Below are 18290 nucleotides of genomic sequence, written 5' to 3' on the forward strand. Positions count from 1 at the left end.
CAGCCCGGCCTCGGCCCCCGCCGCGGCGGCCGCCTTCGCGCCGCCAACCGCGCACCACCCGCCGGCGGCGGCGGCGGCGAGATCGCCGCGGCGGAGTGATACGCGGAAGGCCGGCGAGGCGGCGCCAGCGCATAAAGCGGCGGCGGAGGGATGCGGTAGGAGCTGCGGCAGCGGCAGCGAGCTCCAGCGCAGCGGCGCCGCCAGCGGAGCCCCGCGCCAGGCCGGCCCGCCCGCAGGCCCCCCCCCGCGCCCGCCGCCGCCTTCAGGGGGGGCCCCCTCCCCTCCCTCCTTCCCTTCCCCCCCCTCGCCTCTCTCCTTCCCCTCCCCCTGCCCCTCCCCCCGCTCTTTGCCGCGCCGCCGCCACCTCCGCGCTCCTCCTTCCCCCCCCCCTCCCCCTCAGAAAATAGTCCCCGCCGGCTGCCCCCTCCCCGCCCGCCCCTCCTCGCCGCCTCGCGCACACAATGGCGCTGAAGAGAATCCACAAGGTAAGGGCAGGGCCCCGCCGCCCCGCGCCCGGCCGCGGCCCGCCCGCCCCGGCCCGCCGCTCGCCTTACATAACCCGGGCGGGCCGCCGCCGCCGCCCCGCGCCCGGCGGGCAGGGAGGGAAGGCCGGGCCGGGCCCTGCCCCTGCCCCGGCGGCGCGCTGTGCCCCCGGTGCCCGCCTCGGCGGTGGTTTGACGGGCGCCGAGGCCCGGGCCCGGGGCGGTGCGAGCGGAGGAGAAGTTCCCCGGCTCCCCGCGGGGCTCCGGCCCGGCCCGCCGGGCCGCTTTGTTCGCGCCCTCCTCAGCGGGCACCTCCCCGGGGGGCCGCTGCCCTCGGTCGGGGGGGGCCTCGGCGGCCGGGCCCCTCCGGAGCAACGTGGCCCCCGGGGCCGCGAGGGGGCGCCGGCGGCGGGCCGGGGGGTGGCAGCGGCCGCTGGGATCCGGCGGGGCGGGGGGCCGGAGCCCCGCGCTGCAGCGGGGGCCGCCGCTGGTGGGAGGAGGCGCCCGGAGGAGCGGAACGCCGCCCGCGCTGGAAGTTTTGGTGCGGGAGCTTCGCGGCGAAATGCTCTTCCCCTTCCTCAGGGAGCCACGGTGCTGGGTGCTGAAGCGCCGAGCGGGGTAAACTCGTCGCGTTCGGCTACTGGGAATCGTGCGGTTTAGTGGTTTTAGTGGGGCCGGTGCTGTTCTGCGGCCCGAGTCATCTGGGAGGCCGTGCGAGGGGCCTCGGCCTCCCGGAGCCCGAGGGGCACCGCGCCCGGTGTCCTCGCCTTTCAGAAAAACGCCGCTGCTGAATCCCCTGTGGTCTTAAAACTGTGCTCTGCTTGGTCATCGCAGGATCTTTTACCAGGGAAGAAAAAAAAAAAAAAAGGATTATTGAAGTATACTTTTATTACCTTGGTGAGTCAGGCAGGGGACTTGCATCCTTTTCCCTGCAGAACGTGTACCTGTGAGTTCGGAGTCTCCATGCAAGGTTCAGGTGTAGAAACCAGCCCTCCCATAGGGGTTCCAGTCTCGATGGCTATATAAATCTAATTTTTGCTTAGAACCGGATGTGAACCCGCTACCTAATGCTTAAGGTCAGTTTGCTAGTTGTGCCTTGTTCTGCGCACGGGGTCAGATTTGAGTTACATGTTAACATCTTTGCTTTGGTTATAGGTGATCTTGGAGTTTTTGCGAAGCTTCGTGTGTTGCATTGATCAAATTCAAGCTAAGGTGGGGAAGAAAATTGAAGAGAGCTTGAAGGCTTATGTATGCTCACGGAATAGGTCGAGCTCGAAAGGGAAGGATTTTGAGAGTAATTTTAGTGGATTGAAATTTCCGGAGAAGCGTATGGGAGCGGGTTACGTAAGGAAGTTGTGCTCCAGCTGGGTGTCACTTGCCTGCGACGTTCTGTCGCTGACTTTAGTGATCCTCAGAACGCTGTGAAGACTGTTCCACACCGCGTTTGTGGGCTCGCAGGTGTTTTCCAAAAGCGCTTCCTCCTTGGGAGCAGGTCGGAAGGGTGATTGCCGAGCAGGGTAGATGTGACTGCTGGGAGGGGTTGGGGCACGCAGATAGTGCAGGGCTTTTGTGAGGAGGGTACATCTTTTATCAGGAAACTTGGGAAGTGGAGGAAGCCGCTTTGTTGTAGCTTAGTGCGTGCCCAGGTTCAGGATTCGGCCCCCTTGGAGCACTTCTGTTTCGAGCCTGTGGTTTTTAACATGAGAGAAGCTGCGTGTGTTGAGTCTTTGTTCATGTTGGGTGCTGGTGGACTGATTCTTCATGCTGCTTTTCAAGGAGAAGGAATCCTGAGGGATAATGGGGACTGTGTAAGGTTACAAGAGTCTTTAAAAAAGCCTTGGGAAGTAGTGAGAGCGTCACCAAGGCAGTGGTGTGTATTGAGCCCTGCAAAGTACTAAGGGTTTCAGTGGAGTGAGAGTGGTGGCTGTTGAGGAGAAGGAAGACGATAGGGCTGTAGGTGACATTTCCAACAGAAAAAAATATGTGGAGGGAAATAAACCCACTTTTTCTAGCAGCCTGGGTGCTTTAAAAGTTGGATGGGAGTTAAGCTACAGACTGGAAAGGAGCACTCTTAATTTGAGTTCCTGTGGTTGTCTCGCTCAACTACTAAGCAATAATCATTGGTTGGTTGTACTCCAGCTGTTCTAAACCCCACGGAGAGTGTTGGTATCATGATCTTGTTTCTGTTCTGGTTTCTGGGAAAAACAGTGGTGTCTCACATGTAGTGACCATCCCTGTCAGGGTAACGAGGCGAATAGCAAGTTTCTGACCTTTACTGTTGCACACCCTGTGGCAGGAACAAAACCCTGCGGGATGTGGATCAGATGGAAGCAATCCCGATAGACTCGAGTACAAAGAAGCGATAGGAAGGGAAGCTGCTGCTTAGGTGGTTTTTAATCGGTGTCGATGTATCACTGTTCAGGTCTCAGATCTTGCCACTGACTCTTGTGCTTGGCAGCTTGGGTTTTATGCTTGACCCCGCACTGCGAGGTTTTCTCCCAAGTTTTTGTGTCCTGGGACAGTACAGGCATGAGAACTTGGAAAGAGCAGAAAATCCCAGGAGTAAATCTTTGATACAGTGTCACCTGAAAAATGGCTTCTTGTGTGTCAGACCCTTCTGGGCTGGAAGAAGGGCAGGAGGAGAAGTTTGCAGCCGGTAAGTAATGGTGTTGCTGGTGTGCGAGGTGGTGCAGGAGCCTGCGCGCTTGGTCCTGGCACGGCTCCGGTTGCTCTTGGGGTTGTCCAGAGACTCGAGCCGGGGTAATGCTATCTGCACGGAGCAGCAGCTGTTCTTGAAGCAGATGCTCTGGAAGAGCTCAAGACTTGAGACCTGATATCAGATTGCTCCTTGTAGTACTCACCACAGTCCTTCAGGCTGTGGTGGTGGTCTTTCTTGCTTAGGTGCTTACTGGCCTGCAGGTCTAAAACTTGCAACTTTCTTGTGAGAAATGCTTGAGATGTGGGCAGTGGTGCCAGCCAGAGTCCCCATGAAGTGTGGGGATAACAATGAAGTATAACAATTTAACTTGTTTTTATGTATATAACAATGACCTGTTTTATCATGTATCTGTTTTTTTATAAGAGATGCAATGTGAGGATATCCAGAGGTAGGATAGGAGTGATACTGGAGGGCCATAATGAACAGCTTCTGTTTTAAGGTTTAAACTGAAACACTTTGGAGTCAGCCACGTCTCCATCTGTGGTGCCTGTCTTTAGGAAGTGCCTTACCTGTAATGGAATAAGTAGGACACTGGAGTTGCTTTGAAATGAGAGTGCAAGTAAAAGGTTAGTTCATTGTCTCTTACGGGTTTTCCCATATGAACTGGTTGATGGACCCTGCAGTGAGGGGGAGGGCGAATGGGAAGCTGTGCTCCAGCCCTGCTGAAGGAAAACATTTTCCTGTAGCAGAGGAATGGTGGCTTAGTACTGCTTATACTGTAAAGGCCTAAAAAACAGGTGCTGCTTTACAAAACTAAACTGTATTCCATAGTGATGTCCCTTCTCAGCTGTGGACAATGATGATGGGCTTGCTTGTAGTCCAGACCTTCTTGACCTTCTGAAGCATCACTTCTGCTGGAGTGAATGCCACCTGCGGATGGGGTGCCTTAGATGGACTGGGCAATCGAACAGTGCTAGTGTTACCCGAGTTGCTTGCATGCTACCTGTGCTGGGCAAACTGGGTGTTATTTCTGCGCCACCGGTTCTGCTGAGCAGCCGCCGGTGGGAACAACTTGGTCCTTCCGTTACGGCCTCTTGCTGTGTTCGTGGAGCTGCCAGCGCAGCCCATCTGTGCTAAATATCTTGTGTGTAGCCAGTACAGAGAATACTGGGAAGGCTTATACTGGCTGGGCTTTTCTGGTACTCATATTCTACACCAGGAGGAAGTTATACATTGCTTTGGTGTTCTTGCTGTTCAGGCTTTTAAAAAAAAAAGGTGGCAGTTACATCAGAGTTTGACATGTGTCTTGGTTATTCCTGTTTCATACAGCTTGACTTCTCTCATGCTCCTCACTTAACTGCTTTGCCTTCTAACTTTTGCAGAGTTTTATGAGAAGTCAAAGTCAGTGGGTCTGAGCCGTTTCAAGTGCTGAAAAAAACAGATTCTGTCAAAGGGAAGGGATTAAAGTCTTTATGAAGATTAAAATGCTTCTCTTAATAGGAGAGGTTGCCGTAGAATGGCAGATAGTCTGGAATCACGAGGGTCCTGTAGACCAGGAGAGCACCTGTGGGTGCTGTAGGGCGTTGATGATCTGAGCTCGGGGCACATGTGTGAGTGCTGCCGTGTGCTGCTTGGCAAGTAGAGAGCAGAGCTGAGCGAGATGTGTGGTGGGTCCAGACTCTTACACCTACACAGTACCTTCAGTGACAGGTAGAGGTGGAACGTGCCGCAGCCCCGTGCCCCAGCCTGCCCTCTGCAGCGGACCTGCGCGGGGAGCTGGGAGCTGCTCCTCTGCGCTGGGATCCTGCTGCTGTGGTAAGGCAGAGTGCCATCTATTCAACTTTAGCCCTGATGCTGCCTTGCTTGGCACTGCTCTGTTGGAAGCTGGTAACCATTCGGGGCCTATCACAGGAGGGTTCGGGGGCTTCGGGCGAATAAACTTGCTAAAGTCGGATTAGAAGCTTGTGTTGCTTACAGCAGCAACCCGAAGGGAAAGTGAGGCTTATAATCAAGTTAATGATGCAGTCTTTAAGTAAATTGTGGTTTGAAAACAACTCAAACTGGAGTAAGATCTTCCTGTGGAGCCCAAGCTAAAAGGGCTTTGACTGTTTGGAGGCACATCTAGTGTGTTGGAGTGTAGGTGGGGGACTCCACTGCGTACCGGGGTTTGTTAAAATTGCTGGAACTGACTGCTAAAGGATGCTGGCTTTTTAATCACTTGATTGGCTTCTTGATGTTGCCAGTGATGTTGGTTATTCTGAGTAAAGGCTGTGTTGGCATTAACTTAATCCTTAAAACTAGTCTTTCCTTCTGGCCAGACCAGTATTAGCAGGAACATGTTAGACTGGGAGAGAATTGTTGTGTAGAGGAGTAAATTTGGACTTCTCTAACAAATGTCTTTGGAGTTTACAATTAAAACTAATTAGGACTTGAAACACATGCAGGGTTAAACTTTAAGGTAAGACTTAAAATCCTAGAATGGTTTGAGATGGAAGGGACCTCAAAGATCATCTAGTTCCAACCCCCCTGCCATGGGCAGGGACACCCTCCACTACACCAGGTTGCCCAAAGCCTCATCCAGCCTGGCCTTGAACACCTCCAGGGATAGGGCATCCACAGCTTCTCTGGGCAATCTGTTCCACTGCCTCACCACCCTCAGAGGGAAGAATTTCTTCCTTGTGTCTAATCTAAATCTCCCCTCTTTCAGTTTAAAGCCATTGCCCTGTGTCCTATCACTACACGCCCTTGTAAAAAGCCCCTCTCCAGCTTTCCTGTAGCCCCCTTTAAGCACTGGAATGCTGCAATAAGATCCCCCCGGAGCCTTCTCTTCTCCAGGCTGAACAGCCCCAGCTCTCTCAGCCTGTCTCCAGAGCAGAGGTGCTCCAGCCCTCGGATCATCTCTGTGGCCTCCTCTGGACTTGCTCCAGCAGCTCCATGTCCTTCTTGTGTTGGGGACCCCAGAGCTGAACACAGTATTCCAGGGTGGGTCTCCCGAGAGCGGAGCAGAGGGACAGAATCCCCTCCCTTGACCTGCTGCCTACGCTGCTTTGGATGCAGCCCAGGACACGGTTGGCTTTCTGGGCTGCCAGCGCACGGTGCCGGCTCATGTTGAGCTTCTCATCCACCAACACTCCCAAGTCCTTTTTCTCCGGGCTGCTCTCAATCCATTCTCCGCCCAGCCTGTACTTGTGCTTGAGATTGCCCCAGCCCACATGCAGGACCTTGCATTTGGCCTTGTTGAACTAAATGAGGTTCTCACAGACCCGCCTCTCCAGCCTGTCCAGGTCCCTCTGGATGACATCCCTTCCCTCCAGCGTGTCCACCAAACAGTTGGTGTGGTCAGCAAACTTGCTGAGGGTGCACTTGATCCCACTGTCCATGTCACTGACAAAATGTTAAACAGTGTCAGACCCTACGCTGACCCCTGAGGAACACTACTTGTTGCTGGTCTGCACTTGGGCTTGAAGCACTTACGTTTGGTGCTTCAAAAACTTGTTGTGCAGTTTGGGACTCCTTGGTCATGATCTGTTTTAAATGCAGTGCAGTAGCTGCTGGGGCCTGGAGTAAGGGAGGAGGGTGATCCTGTGTGCCCTGAGGCATTGCTGGCAGCCCATGCCTTTCATGACTTGGGGAGCACAGCTGGGGGGGGTCTGTGGTGTAAGCTCTCTCCTTTTTCCTTAAAATACTTTCTTGGAACTCCTGAGTAGGGGTTCGTTTTGTTGGGAACTTAGGAACACAGTTAAATCTGCTTTCAGAGCCGAAATGGTAGTTTCTCGTGTGAGTTTTGTAGCTTTTAGGATCTCTAGTTGCTGGGCATAATGGTAATAGTTTTGTTCACCTTGGCCTTTGGGCGAGACACCTGGACCCTTGCTTTGTGCTGTGCTTCCACTTCCTCATTCTTGCTGAGGAACTAATTAATGCTTTTAGCTGCAAGATGGGTCAGGTTGATGGTATGAGCTGTGGCAGCGGGGCCATCCCAGGAGTGTTTTGCTGTAGGGGACGCGGCAGAAAATATTTGAAGTTGGATTTCCAGCTGGAGGCAGCTCGTGTCAAGGGAGCTGAGTAACTCAAACTGAAACTTCATCTCAAGGCTGCTTCAGTCTTCACCTTCAAGTTCCTAAAGCAAAACCTGTGTGTGCTCAAGGATCAGAAACTGTCTCAAATGGTAACCAGCTACGACTTTCTACAGGTTTTGGTTTAAAATCAGCCTTGTCAAGATCAGACTTGGTGGTTGACCAGCAAGCCTTGCCAGGTCACAGGGAAATGCAGCAGGCCTTGCAGCGCAGGGTCTGATCCGTGCAGTGATGACCAGTTTGTAGATGATACCGAACTGTGGTTGAGCCCTCCATGTATCACAAGTTCCAGTTTTATGTGAACTCAGTTGTTTGTTCTGAGTTACAAACCAGCTGGTTCTTAGTCTCTGTCAGCAACATCTGGAGCAAAGACCTCCCTGGGTCTGGTGTTGTGCTCACAGTGCCTTGGAATCTGCAGGAGCCTTCAGAAGGCATCTGAGAGGTTACTTTGCCAAAAGCTTGGTGCTGTGCTGCAGCCGTGGGTGCTCCTCTCCATTTGTACCTGGATAAGTGCAGCCGTACCTAGCTGCCATTCCTGGTTTTAAACTTGGCTCTGCAGGTCTGACAAGTGAGTCGTGGGAGTCTTGCTGTCATGTTGGCATCTTGAAGAGAATCCTAAAGGGATCATCTGTACCCTGTGAGGAAATCCAGTAATGCGTTAGCCTCTCCAGTGTGCAGAGGCAACTGGTGGTCTGCTGCAGCTGGTGGCTGTGCTCCAGAGGCGTCTTGTGGACGTCGAACTTCCTCATCGTTATCCGAGCAGTTGTTCTGCAAAAGTTGGGAGGTTTTGTATCGCAGGGGCTCAAATTGAGTTGTTGCTTAACTTTTCCAGGTACAAGGAGCCTGTGTTGCTTTTTACACGGGCGTTTTAATCTGGGATATTTCAGTCTGTGGATTTGTAGAGCAGAACCTGAAATGCTGCGTTAGGCGAGAGCTGCATCGCTGAGACAAGTGGTATGAGAGCTCATTGTAAGTCATCCCTTTCCAGTGAGATGCACGGCTTCAGAAAGCCGAAAGTATTCCTTCTAGCTGGAACTGGAGATTGAAGAGGAAGAAACGGTGTTTTGGTGAAAAACAGGGCTGTTACTACCTGAACTTCGTTGTTGCCTCCACATCCGTGGCGAGACGTACCTCCTGGTGTCACTGAAGGCGTGTTGTTTCGTCCAGTTTGGTGAAGCAGTGAGGTGCAGGGTGAGCGGGGCAGCTGCGGAGCTGTCTTCTACTAGCTGGTGGAATGTGTGCTCCACCTGGAGCCTGTGTTTGTAACTATTTCCTCTTTATAGTAGGGAAGGGACATGCTGGGTGCTTAAATAAAATCCATAGTAGGTTGTGGTCTTACATGGAGAACACAGATTCTTACAATTGTACTTCTTCCAGATCTAGTGTAGTTGCGTTGTATTTATGCATAGGTTGGGAGTGAAGGGGATGAGAAGTGGTAAGAAGAGAGGTTTAGAGGTGTGGTTTGTGGGTTTTTAATAGATGTTTGGTATTTCGAGTACTATGGTGTTAAATTGTCTTTGAAGATCAGAGTCCAATAGCATTTGGAAGCGGAGCATGCTCTATATACCTTTAGAAGGAGTGGGCATATTCCTGTTTTTTTAAGTTTTCATTCCCATACTTCTGAATCTGTGTGTGTGTGGAGCCTTGCTTTGTTGTAGCTGTGACTAGGCTGACCATGGAGAAGGTGTGTGTGACCTTCAGGTGCCAGTGAAGTCGTGTGTCAGTGGCTGCGCTGACTGTGCAGGATGTCTCTGGGCTTACTGGTGCTGGAGCACAGCACAGTCTGCTGCTCCATATTTTTCAGACTGTCGCTGTCTTAAAACTTTTATAGTATTTTATGATATGTGCACTGCTCTAGGGTGGAGTGGTATTCTTCTGTTGCTCAGGATGATACTCAGCATATTCAATGTTCTGGAGTTAAAGCAGTGGTGTCCAGCAGGTGGTGTGGAGTGTGCTGGTGGGGAGTGAGCATGTTACTGATTGTCCTGCCAGCTGATACCTGCAACCAGGAGGTAAGGAGGGAATCCTTGCTTGGCTAAAGTTGACTCCTCTGAATTGACACACATCACCGACAACTCTGCAGGGCTTTCATCCTTTGGAGGATATCTGGAGATGCTCCTCACCTTCAGGAGTGAGTAAGCTCTTCAGCAGGTGCTGTGTGCTCAGGATCTACTCCTGTCCAAGTCCATGCTGAACCACAAAGTGTGGGAGCGAGGTTTTCTTGGATCATGCTGCGTGAAGCTCGGTAGGAGCGCTAGGAAAGCTTCGGTAGCCTGGCGTCAAGTCAGGAGGCTTTCAGCTGGGCTTTCAAAAAGCTGGGAGCTGCTGCGAGCAGCACCAAACTTGTGTGTGCTTTATAGTAGTCAGGGTATGTGAAGCTTTGTACCTCCACTGCAAGACTTCTAGGAGACTGCATGCTGAGGGAAAGATCCCAAGAGTCGCTTGTTTGGCGTAAGGCAGCATTCTTCTCTTGTAACAGAGGGGGTTTGGTTAGGGGTGGCCTCCCAGTTCATGGGAAGTAGAAACTGGAACTCCCAGAGAAGTCTATTCAAGAGCTTAAATACTGCCTGAAAAAAGGCCATTAATGGACAAGCTTTTTTTTTCCATTTTATCCATTTTTTTATCCTTTTTTTTTTATCCTTTTTTTTATCCATTCCTGCAATCAGCTTGTCTTGGTCTTGTCCTTATTTGTCTATCAAAAGCTTCAGGTAAGGCTGGTATCTGAAACCCCCCTGTGGACTGTTCTGGCAGCCCTTGAAGGCTGGGAGGTGTAAAGCTGGACACATGGTGGGCCAGAGGCAGCACAAGAGCATTTCCTGAGCGCTGGGTTTAGTTGTCCTCATAATGGTTGTCTGGTGTTTGTGTTTAGGTGTGTAGAGTGAGCCAGAACAGAAAAAAGTTGATATGTTTGTGCCTGTCATGCAGAGCAGGTCAGTGGCTGAGCCAGAAATAGAGTAAAACTGAAAGGCAAACTGTGTCTGCTATTTGTGCTTCCCACTAAATGTCCACTTCCTGAGCAAACTGCTGATGTGAGTTACTGGTGACAGCGTGGACTCTTGTTCTGATCTGGGCTGAAATTCTGTTTCAAATTGAAGCTCGGTGCAGTTCAGGAGTATTCTGAATCACTCGGAGCAATCGAGACTCATGATAGGATTGCTTCAGAGGAAAACTTGACTGACATAGCTAATAGAAAAGTGAGCTTTTCCACTTCTGGAGGTGCAGAAGGCCTTGTGTTTTATTCCATTTAACCACGCCGATGCACGCGTCTGGAGATGAAACAGCCACAGGTTATGGAAGCTGTGTCCTGCGAAAAGGCTGCGGCAGGCTGGAGATGATAAACTAGATCACTGCAGCTGGAGCGACCTGGAGCTGGTACAATATGGGGGATAAAATAAGGCTGATGCTGAGAGTCGTTGGATTGAGGCCGTCTGCTCTCTCCGTGACCTGGCCAGAGTGGAGTACGTAATACTTCAGTAATGCTTGGGATTTCTGGAGTTTTATTGTCGATGAAAGCAAATGTGATGCGCCCTATGATTCGATGAGGATTGGTGTGGCTTGGAGTATGGAAACCTGGAGAGGTAACGTGCACATGCCACACGTGTTACCTGGACTTCAGATGCAGCTTTGCTTTCTGGGGTCCTGGCTGTCAGTTCTGTGGTGTTGCCGTTCTTGTTTCAGAAGACTCACTGATGTGAGGGTTGTTAGTGAGCAAGAATGATAGCCAAAGTGCTACTAGCAGCTTTTTTAGCAATAACACAGTTGGATTTGAAATGAAATCAAATAAACTGTTCTGTTTTTTAGGAGTTGAATGATCTGGCACGTGATCCTCCAGCACAGTGTTCGGCAGGGCCTGTTGGTGATGACAGTAAGTACGCTGCTATCGGCACACACTTCCAGTCTCTCACTCTTTTCCTTCCAGAACAGGATGTCCACCTCCTTAGCAAGAACACTTCTGTTACTTTTGATTAGAGTACTACATGCTACTCCACATGCTAATCTGATGTTTGTTTCCCTTCTGCATCCCTTAATACCTTCCTCTGTATCACTGGAGATCTCAGTCACTCCCATGGTATTAATTGGGCGACTGTGCACTTAAGACATCTTGAGTTACACCTCTGAGTAACTGTTCTGGCATTCTCATCGAGCATGCTGGCTGCAGGAGCTGGTGAACTTCAGGGGGTCTGTGGCCAAAGCAGCTTCATACAGCCTTCAGAACTTCTTGGGTATCTAAACTATATGTAGCATAGACACATGGTCCTGTAGAAGTAAAAGAATCTACTCCTAACCCTAGATGCTAGTACAGCAAGGTCAGGGTTAACTGTATTTTACACAGGAGTTAGTTAACGCTGCATTTTGTAAGAGGGCTACATTGTAGTCCTTGGGGATAAGAGGTTAAATTATGAATGGAAGGAAAACTAGTTGGGAAACTAAAGCTTGAATCATGAAGTACTGTTAATTTTTTTTAGAAGTTTAATAGTTACTGTTATCAGACGAGTTACAGGAACACGGAAAACATTGGTTGTTCTTTAGTCTGCTTTGTGCTGGTGTGTTACAGAGCACGCCAGAGTATGAGAACTGAAAAACAGGTTTGGCTCTTCAGGCAGGATTTTGCGTGGGTCGGAGTGTGGCTGGTGGTTTTCTCAGTGAGCAAAACCAGAACGTCTGAATCCTGCTGTCATGCCTAACTTGTCCCTTGGTTTGGACGTAGCTGCTGAAGTCTGAGATAGGAAGTGCAGGTGGCGCACCCTTAAATCACACGGTTCTGGTGAGTTTAGAAACTGCACTCAAACTGGGTGTCCCTGCCAGGTTCCATGCAGGGGATAGCCTGGGGCGATCCTTCTGGCCTACAGGCCAGCTGGTTGTCTTTCCCATGCAAGGTTGTTTACCTGGTGTGTGGTCTGGAGTTGTACTGTCCTTTTTGAAGCTCGAGCAACTGGGTTAAAGCAGAGAAAAAACAGTTGTTCTTTCAAGTCCTGCTCTGAATTTTTTTTGTCTGATGTCATTTTATAGTAGGAGGATCTGCTGTCCTCTAGAGAGAGAGGACAAGATATATCGTGTGATGTGACTTAATGGGATTTATATGGGTGCTGCTTTATCTTAAGGTGTAGGTAATGTTCCCCAGTCTGCTTTGATCAGCTGTGAATCGGGCAGCAATTAAGTTGCCTCATCCTTCGTGATAGTTTTTTGAGAGAGGGCTTTAAACTGCGATGGTTTTGCCAGCTGTACTGTCTTCTCCGTGTTAGCTGGGATTTTGCACTCCTGGTGAGCTACGTTTTTACAGCAGCATTAAACTCTTGGTCAGAGCTTGGTGAGCAGGACCAGTAGGAAGTTTGTCATGAGACGAGCACGGGTGAATTCACCTTTTACTTTATAATTTTACCATGGGCCTGTGGTATATACCTCAGCCTTTAATGCATAGGATGGCTGAGATGGGGGAGCGTATTTACACTCTCTGGTAGCAGCTCTGCTGTGTAAGAACCCTTGGAAGCTTTGACGGGGATGCCTGGTGCACAGCAAGTTCAAGGTGTGCTGTTTCACGTCCCTGACAAGTGTGCTGCTCAGTGAAGCATCCCAGCTCATGAGAATAGGCCATATTTAAGTAGGGAAACCCTCCACCTATGCAGTGGGAACTCTAAGCTTAGGTGTCCTTTCTGAAAGGAAAAAATTAGCTGCCAAGATCTTTCTGAATCATTTCTGAACCATTCAGAAGCGCTGAAGTGTACAGAAACTTACACATTCCTGTGGAAATCTAGGACTAGATTAAAAAAAGCCCTTGAAACCTGCGAGTGGAAATACTGAAATTAGTGGAGCTGTTGCTGTTCAGCAATGGTTTCAACCAAGTGAAAGCTGTGTCTGGTTTTGAGGGCTCGTTAGTAGTAGTGTCAAGCTGCTTCTAGTTACTCCACAAGTTATTTCTGCTTTCAAAATAGTATTTCAAAGCAGCTTGTAGTTCGGTGGAGGAGAAATTACTCAGGGATGTAGAGCCAGTCCGAGGCTTTTCTTCCCTTAAGTTAGCAAGTGTGATTTGTGCCATGATAAAGTACTTTGTAGTGTCCAAAGACTGCCAAAGGTGATGGAGATTGTCTGGGGGAAGAAGTGATGACATCAGTTGGTGAATGCTTCCAATGGAAAGTTCTGAGTACGGAAAGCCTTAAAGTAACTTTCACGTCTTGTGCTCGTGCCACCTTTCTGAAAGATCTCAGAAATACTGATATACTTCCAGAGTGCTATGCAGTGGCTTAGTTCCCTTCCAAACGTGTCTGCTTAGCTACTGAAAGTCAGCAGCCCCCTTACTTTGTAAATGACTTGTTGAATGGCTGATTTCAAAGTAGAGAATCAACTGAAATAAGCTCTGAATGACAAATCCATCTTTTAGTTTGTCAGACTTGTCCTGGGCGTTGTGAGAATCTAAAGCTTAGTGCTTTCCTTTGAGTCTGGGCTGGAGATTGGGAAGAAAATCAACCAAACCACCCTTCTAGCTTGTAAAATATTAAGATTCACTGCCAAAGTGTTTTTCCTTCTGGTTTCTTGTTGGGTTTAAGACAATAGTTGGTTCTGTTAACCTGCGTGGTGTTGCACATTGATAAGAGAAGTTGATGTCCGGTGCTGTCTCTGCTCCAGTGCAGTCAGTGAATCCCATCAGCATCTACTGATGCCTGTGAAATTCTTGCTGGTTTTCCTGTGATCAGCCACGCTCTTCACTGCTGGGTTTTTGCTGCCCTTTTGTCCTCTTATTCAAGGTTTCTCACTGTCCCGCTACAGCCAGTTTGGACATGCTGTGAAGCTGTCGGAACCTGTAAAATGTGTGAATGCTACATACCAACATGAGCCACTCTCTTCATTTCCTGACTCTACACCGAGTGTGGAGTTTCTCAAAGGGCTGACTGGTGTTACCAGCTGCAACACCCTATCTAACAGACCCGCTGCTCTAACCAAGCACTCTTCTCCCCTTGGCTTGGCAGGGCTCTTCCCAATGTGCTTTTTTCCCCCTTCCTTGTAGGAGATCATTCCCAGCTGTAGTGTCTGTACCATGTGTAACTGAAGACTGCTCATGCTGGATTAGAACAAGTAGTGCCGCTCTGGGCCAAAATTACCTTGAGCACAGGTAGTCTTGAAAGCTGTAGGCATCAGCTGCAAGCTAAGTATGTACCTGCAGGTGGCCTCAACTTCTGCATCTTGCAGAGTTGCCTTGCAACAACTGGTCTTCTGTACAGCTCCCCAGTTCTGGAGGTGCGATGTAGCTGACATCCATGCAGGGGGAAGCTTCCCACAGTACTGTTCCACAGATAACTTGTTGATGTGGTGCTCTTTGCTCGAGCTATTGTTAGAGCCTTTGGACAACCTAGAAACCCTGAGAACTTCCTAATGTGCGTCATACAGATTCTGCAGCAGAAAACGTCCAAAGCTTAAAGCCATTCTTCACAAATCTTCTGTGTTACCAGATTAAGATGTTCTCTTGGACAGATGCATACGAGTGACACTTAATTGTTGTCCATTTAACCCACAGTGTGTACTAGCACCTCCTGCTCCCGAGTATTGAGCAGACTGTCGTTCTCGTGTTCCCTTCAGACTTGTACTGCTCTCTGCAGCTTCACTGGAAGCTTGGGGCCTCCCTGCAGACTAAGCTTAAACATTCAGTCAAGGTAGCACTGGTTTAGGTTCCCTCTTTCCATATGGTGTATATAAAGCATAGACTTACCTTCCCTTTTACTGAGGATCTGTGTAGGAGAGACCTACCTAAGGAAGGTGTGAGTTCTTGTGTACCTTTGCTCTGGCTCACTCTGAGGGCAGTGCAGTCACTGGAAGCTGGGCTGTGATTCAGGTGCTGCATTGGAAAGAACAAAATTGAACTCACAGATTTGTTGGGTCTGTTGACTCCTAACTGTCGGGATTTTTGCTGCGAAGGGATTTTTTGCAGAGCACAGCGTGTGGTATTGCAGCAATCCCAAAACGTGGACTACGTGAATGTGGAGTGTTGAGTACTTTGCTCTGTCTCTGTTCAGTTCTCTGGCTTGCTTCCCTGCAGCCTTTCAGAAGGCTTTGCTTTTAAAATAGACTTCTCTGTGCTGCTTTGGAAGTAAGTAGTTCATAACGTGAGCTTCTCCAAACTGAAGTAAATCTTTCTCTTTTTCAGTGTTCCATTGGCAAGCTACAATAATGGGACCAGTAAGTATGAGAGAATTGATGTTCATAGCTTTCTATGACAAGTCTTCTTGTAATAACTCCTCAAACTGCAATGATTCTTTTTCATTAACAGAATGACAGTCCCTATCAAGGTGGAGTATTTTTCTTGACAATTCACTTCCCAACAGATTATCCCTTCAAACCACCTAAGGTGAGTGGCTTGTACCATAAATCTGTTCATTACCATATGGTGTAACGTACATTTGTGAGCCTAGACTGAAATTTTCCTTCTTCTGCAGGTTGCATTTACAACAAGAATCTATCATCCAAATATTAACAGTAATGGCAGCATTTGTCTTGATATTCTACGATCACAGTGGTCCCCAGCACTAACTATTTCAAAAGGTACCTCCAATGCTCGTTTAATTTTACTTTGCTGAAGTGAATTACTGATTTGGATTAAGAATGTACCAACTGCTGTGTTCCTGCTGTCACCATTTCTGTGGTGCTACTTCAGTCTCGTGACTGCTGGCTCATGGGTGCAGGGTGCTCTGCACATCCAGTTTCCCTGTGACCACAGGGAGACTGTTCAGCTTTACCAGTGGATCAAGTAAGCTGTACTACACTAAGTACGTAGTCTTGCCACCTCACCCCAGAGTATAAACACTTTAATGAAAAAGAAAATCCAAGCCACCAATCAAAATTAAACCTAGGACCTGACAATGGAAGACTTCAACGTTTAAAATGCACACCAAGTAAAATATGTAGGGGAAGAGCTATGGCCTTTAAAAACCACTAAACCTGCTTTGATTCTTTGTCACCTTAAAGTCCCTTTTTCAAGGGAACATCAGCACTCTGGTAACTTTTTGGACAAAACTTCTAATGACACGGAGTACTAAAACATCCTTTAAAACTTAACAAGCTTGTGCTATTTTAATTTTTAGTGCAAAACTGAAAACATCTTGATCCCTGTGGACTGTGTTAGCTTGAGGGGCACTGGAATATGTGCTTTGCCTGATAGAGCAGTGTTTGTGTTATGTAGTGCAAGTAGGAGGTTTTAAACACCTTGAAAGAAGACCTAGCATTGAATTTTACTCATTTTTCTGGCTATTGAAAGTGTAGATCTGTGGCTTGTAGGTCTCGCCATGGCAGTTGAATAATTTTGGTCTCTTCTGTGCATGGACCATGTCCTGATCATTCCACTTCTGTAGCTTCCCACTGTTTCTGTAATTAAATGCTGCAGATACTGTAATTAAATGTTGTATCTTTCACAGTATCCCAGCTCTGTGAGGCTATCCTGTTGCCTGTAATTCTTCCCTCCAATTACATGTGAAGTTCCTGGACACTTTCTTTTTGGTTCAGACAGATAACTCCTGGTAGCCCTCCCGTGCACATCATAACTGTCTCATTTTTACTGAACCCACAGAAGTTCCTACCTTCTCTGTCCAGCTAAAGGCTTCTGCATTTGTAGAAACAAATGAAAAGGCAAAACTCTCTTGACTTACCTCGTGTTAGAGGTGAATCTGCTTGTGCATGAAGCTGAGTCTTCTCTGTCAGTTGAAAGAACTGAAGAAATGGTGTCAGTCGAGGGAAGGTGATTGTCAGGTTGTGATGCAACTTCCCTTCCAAGTGCTTTCAGGGGAGTACTGGCTGCTGTTGGAAGCACAAAGTTAGCACTGAGTACTGACGTCTGTTATGTTTTGATTAAATTGCTGTGTAACTGGTTAGGATACCGTAGGTGGAGAATATGTGATGTGGCACCTTACTTTCGTTGGTGTTGGAGAGTCCTAGAATGACCATTCAGGCAGTGGGGTGGTGGGTAGCGTGTTTGAAAATACTGGAGGATAGACTGGAGTTAGGACAGTTGGAAAAAGGTGGGGCAAGAATTTAAGAGGCTAGTTAAGGGCATCAGTGGGCTGCCCATTGATGGCTGCCAGCTTTAATCACTCACAAAATAGTTCTTAACATTAATTTTGCAACCCAAATACAGTTGCAGTATACTCTTAACATCTCCATCTGTTCTCTGCCTTGAACTCCTTTTTTTATTAGCTAAACAGTGGGATCAGCCTCTTCTGCCACCTTATCTCCCTCTTACAGTGTGCTCTCTGAAATTAGGTGTCTTTGTAGTGCTGATCCCTTTTCACTCATGGCAGAAGCGTTCATGTGAACGCTCAAACTTTCCTTCATGTAGCACAAGCCACACAGTTGTAACCAGTGAGAAAACAGTCTTGACTGAGTTCCCTTGGTGTTCATTTCATGAAGGAATTAAAGGCAGCAGAAGACATTGTTGCTGGTGACTTCATAGAAATTGAGAATGCTTCCCTCAGAAATTACAGGGATGTCTCATCAGAAAGCAGACATCAGCTTAGTAAGAGGCAAGAGCTGATACTTAAAAGAAGTGTTCCCATCCTGAACAAGTACAAATAAATTCCACAAAGGCAACTTCAGTCATTTAGGGTGGAAATCTTGCCTTTGGTCAGTTTAGGACTCTGTCTTTGTAGACTTTGGGGCTGTTTCAGCTCTCTAGATGTGTTCTTAGTAGGTAAAACTGTTGGGTTAGGTTAGGAGATCTTTCAGATCTCTAATCTTAGATGTGTTCCTAGTAGGCAAAGCTGTTGGGTTAGGTAATTAAAAGTGAATAACAAGACTTGTTATTCAGCATGAAGCTTACATCCCTTCCAAAGCAGCGATTTAGTATTTGTAGTGTGGATTTCCTAGAGTATTTCTTAAATTGTGCCACCCTTCAAAAGGGAATGCTGTTGGAAGCAAGCTGTTTTGAACTTAAAATCTGTAAGCAGACAACTAAAACACAGCTATGAAGTTCAACAAGGCCAAGTGCAAGGTCCTGCATGTGGGTCGGGGCAATCCCAAGCACAAGGACAGGCTGGGTGGAAAATGGATTGAGAGCAGCCCTGAGGAGGACTTGGAGGTATTGGCTGATGAGAAGCTCAA

At 48.6% G+C, this 18290-nt stretch overlaps 1 protein-coding gene across 2 annotated transcripts in view; it reads left to right on the forward strand.

Annotated features, from left to right (window-relative positions):
* The first annotated feature begins 405 nt into the window (after positions 1 to 405).
* The window catches only part of UBE2D2 (ubiquitin conjugating enzyme E2 D2), a 31676-nt gene continuing 13791 nt past the window's right edge, over positions 406 to 18290 (forward strand). For both annotated transcript variants that reach the window (XM_086621744.1, XM_086621743.1), the window contains exons 1-5: positions 406 to 485; positions 11016 to 11079; positions 15349 to 15380; positions 15472 to 15549; positions 15638 to 15743. In XM_086621744.1, the coding sequence (XP_086477870.1) occupies positions 462 to 485; positions 11016 to 11079; positions 15349 to 15380; positions 15472 to 15549; positions 15638 to 15743 (304 nt within the window). In that variant the 5' untranslated portion in view covers positions 406 to 461. The remainder of the gene's footprint in view (positions 486 to 11015; positions 11080 to 15348; positions 15381 to 15471; positions 15550 to 15637; positions 15744 to 18290) is intronic.

The sequence above is a fragment of the Tauraco erythrolophus genome, chromosome 16 (assembly GCF_009769465.1).
Source record: "Tauraco erythrolophus isolate bTauEry1 chromosome 16, bTauEry1.pri, whole genome shotgun sequence".
Classification (NCBI taxonomy): domain Eukaryota; kingdom Metazoa; phylum Chordata; class Aves; order Musophagiformes; family Musophagidae; genus Tauraco; species Tauraco erythrolophus.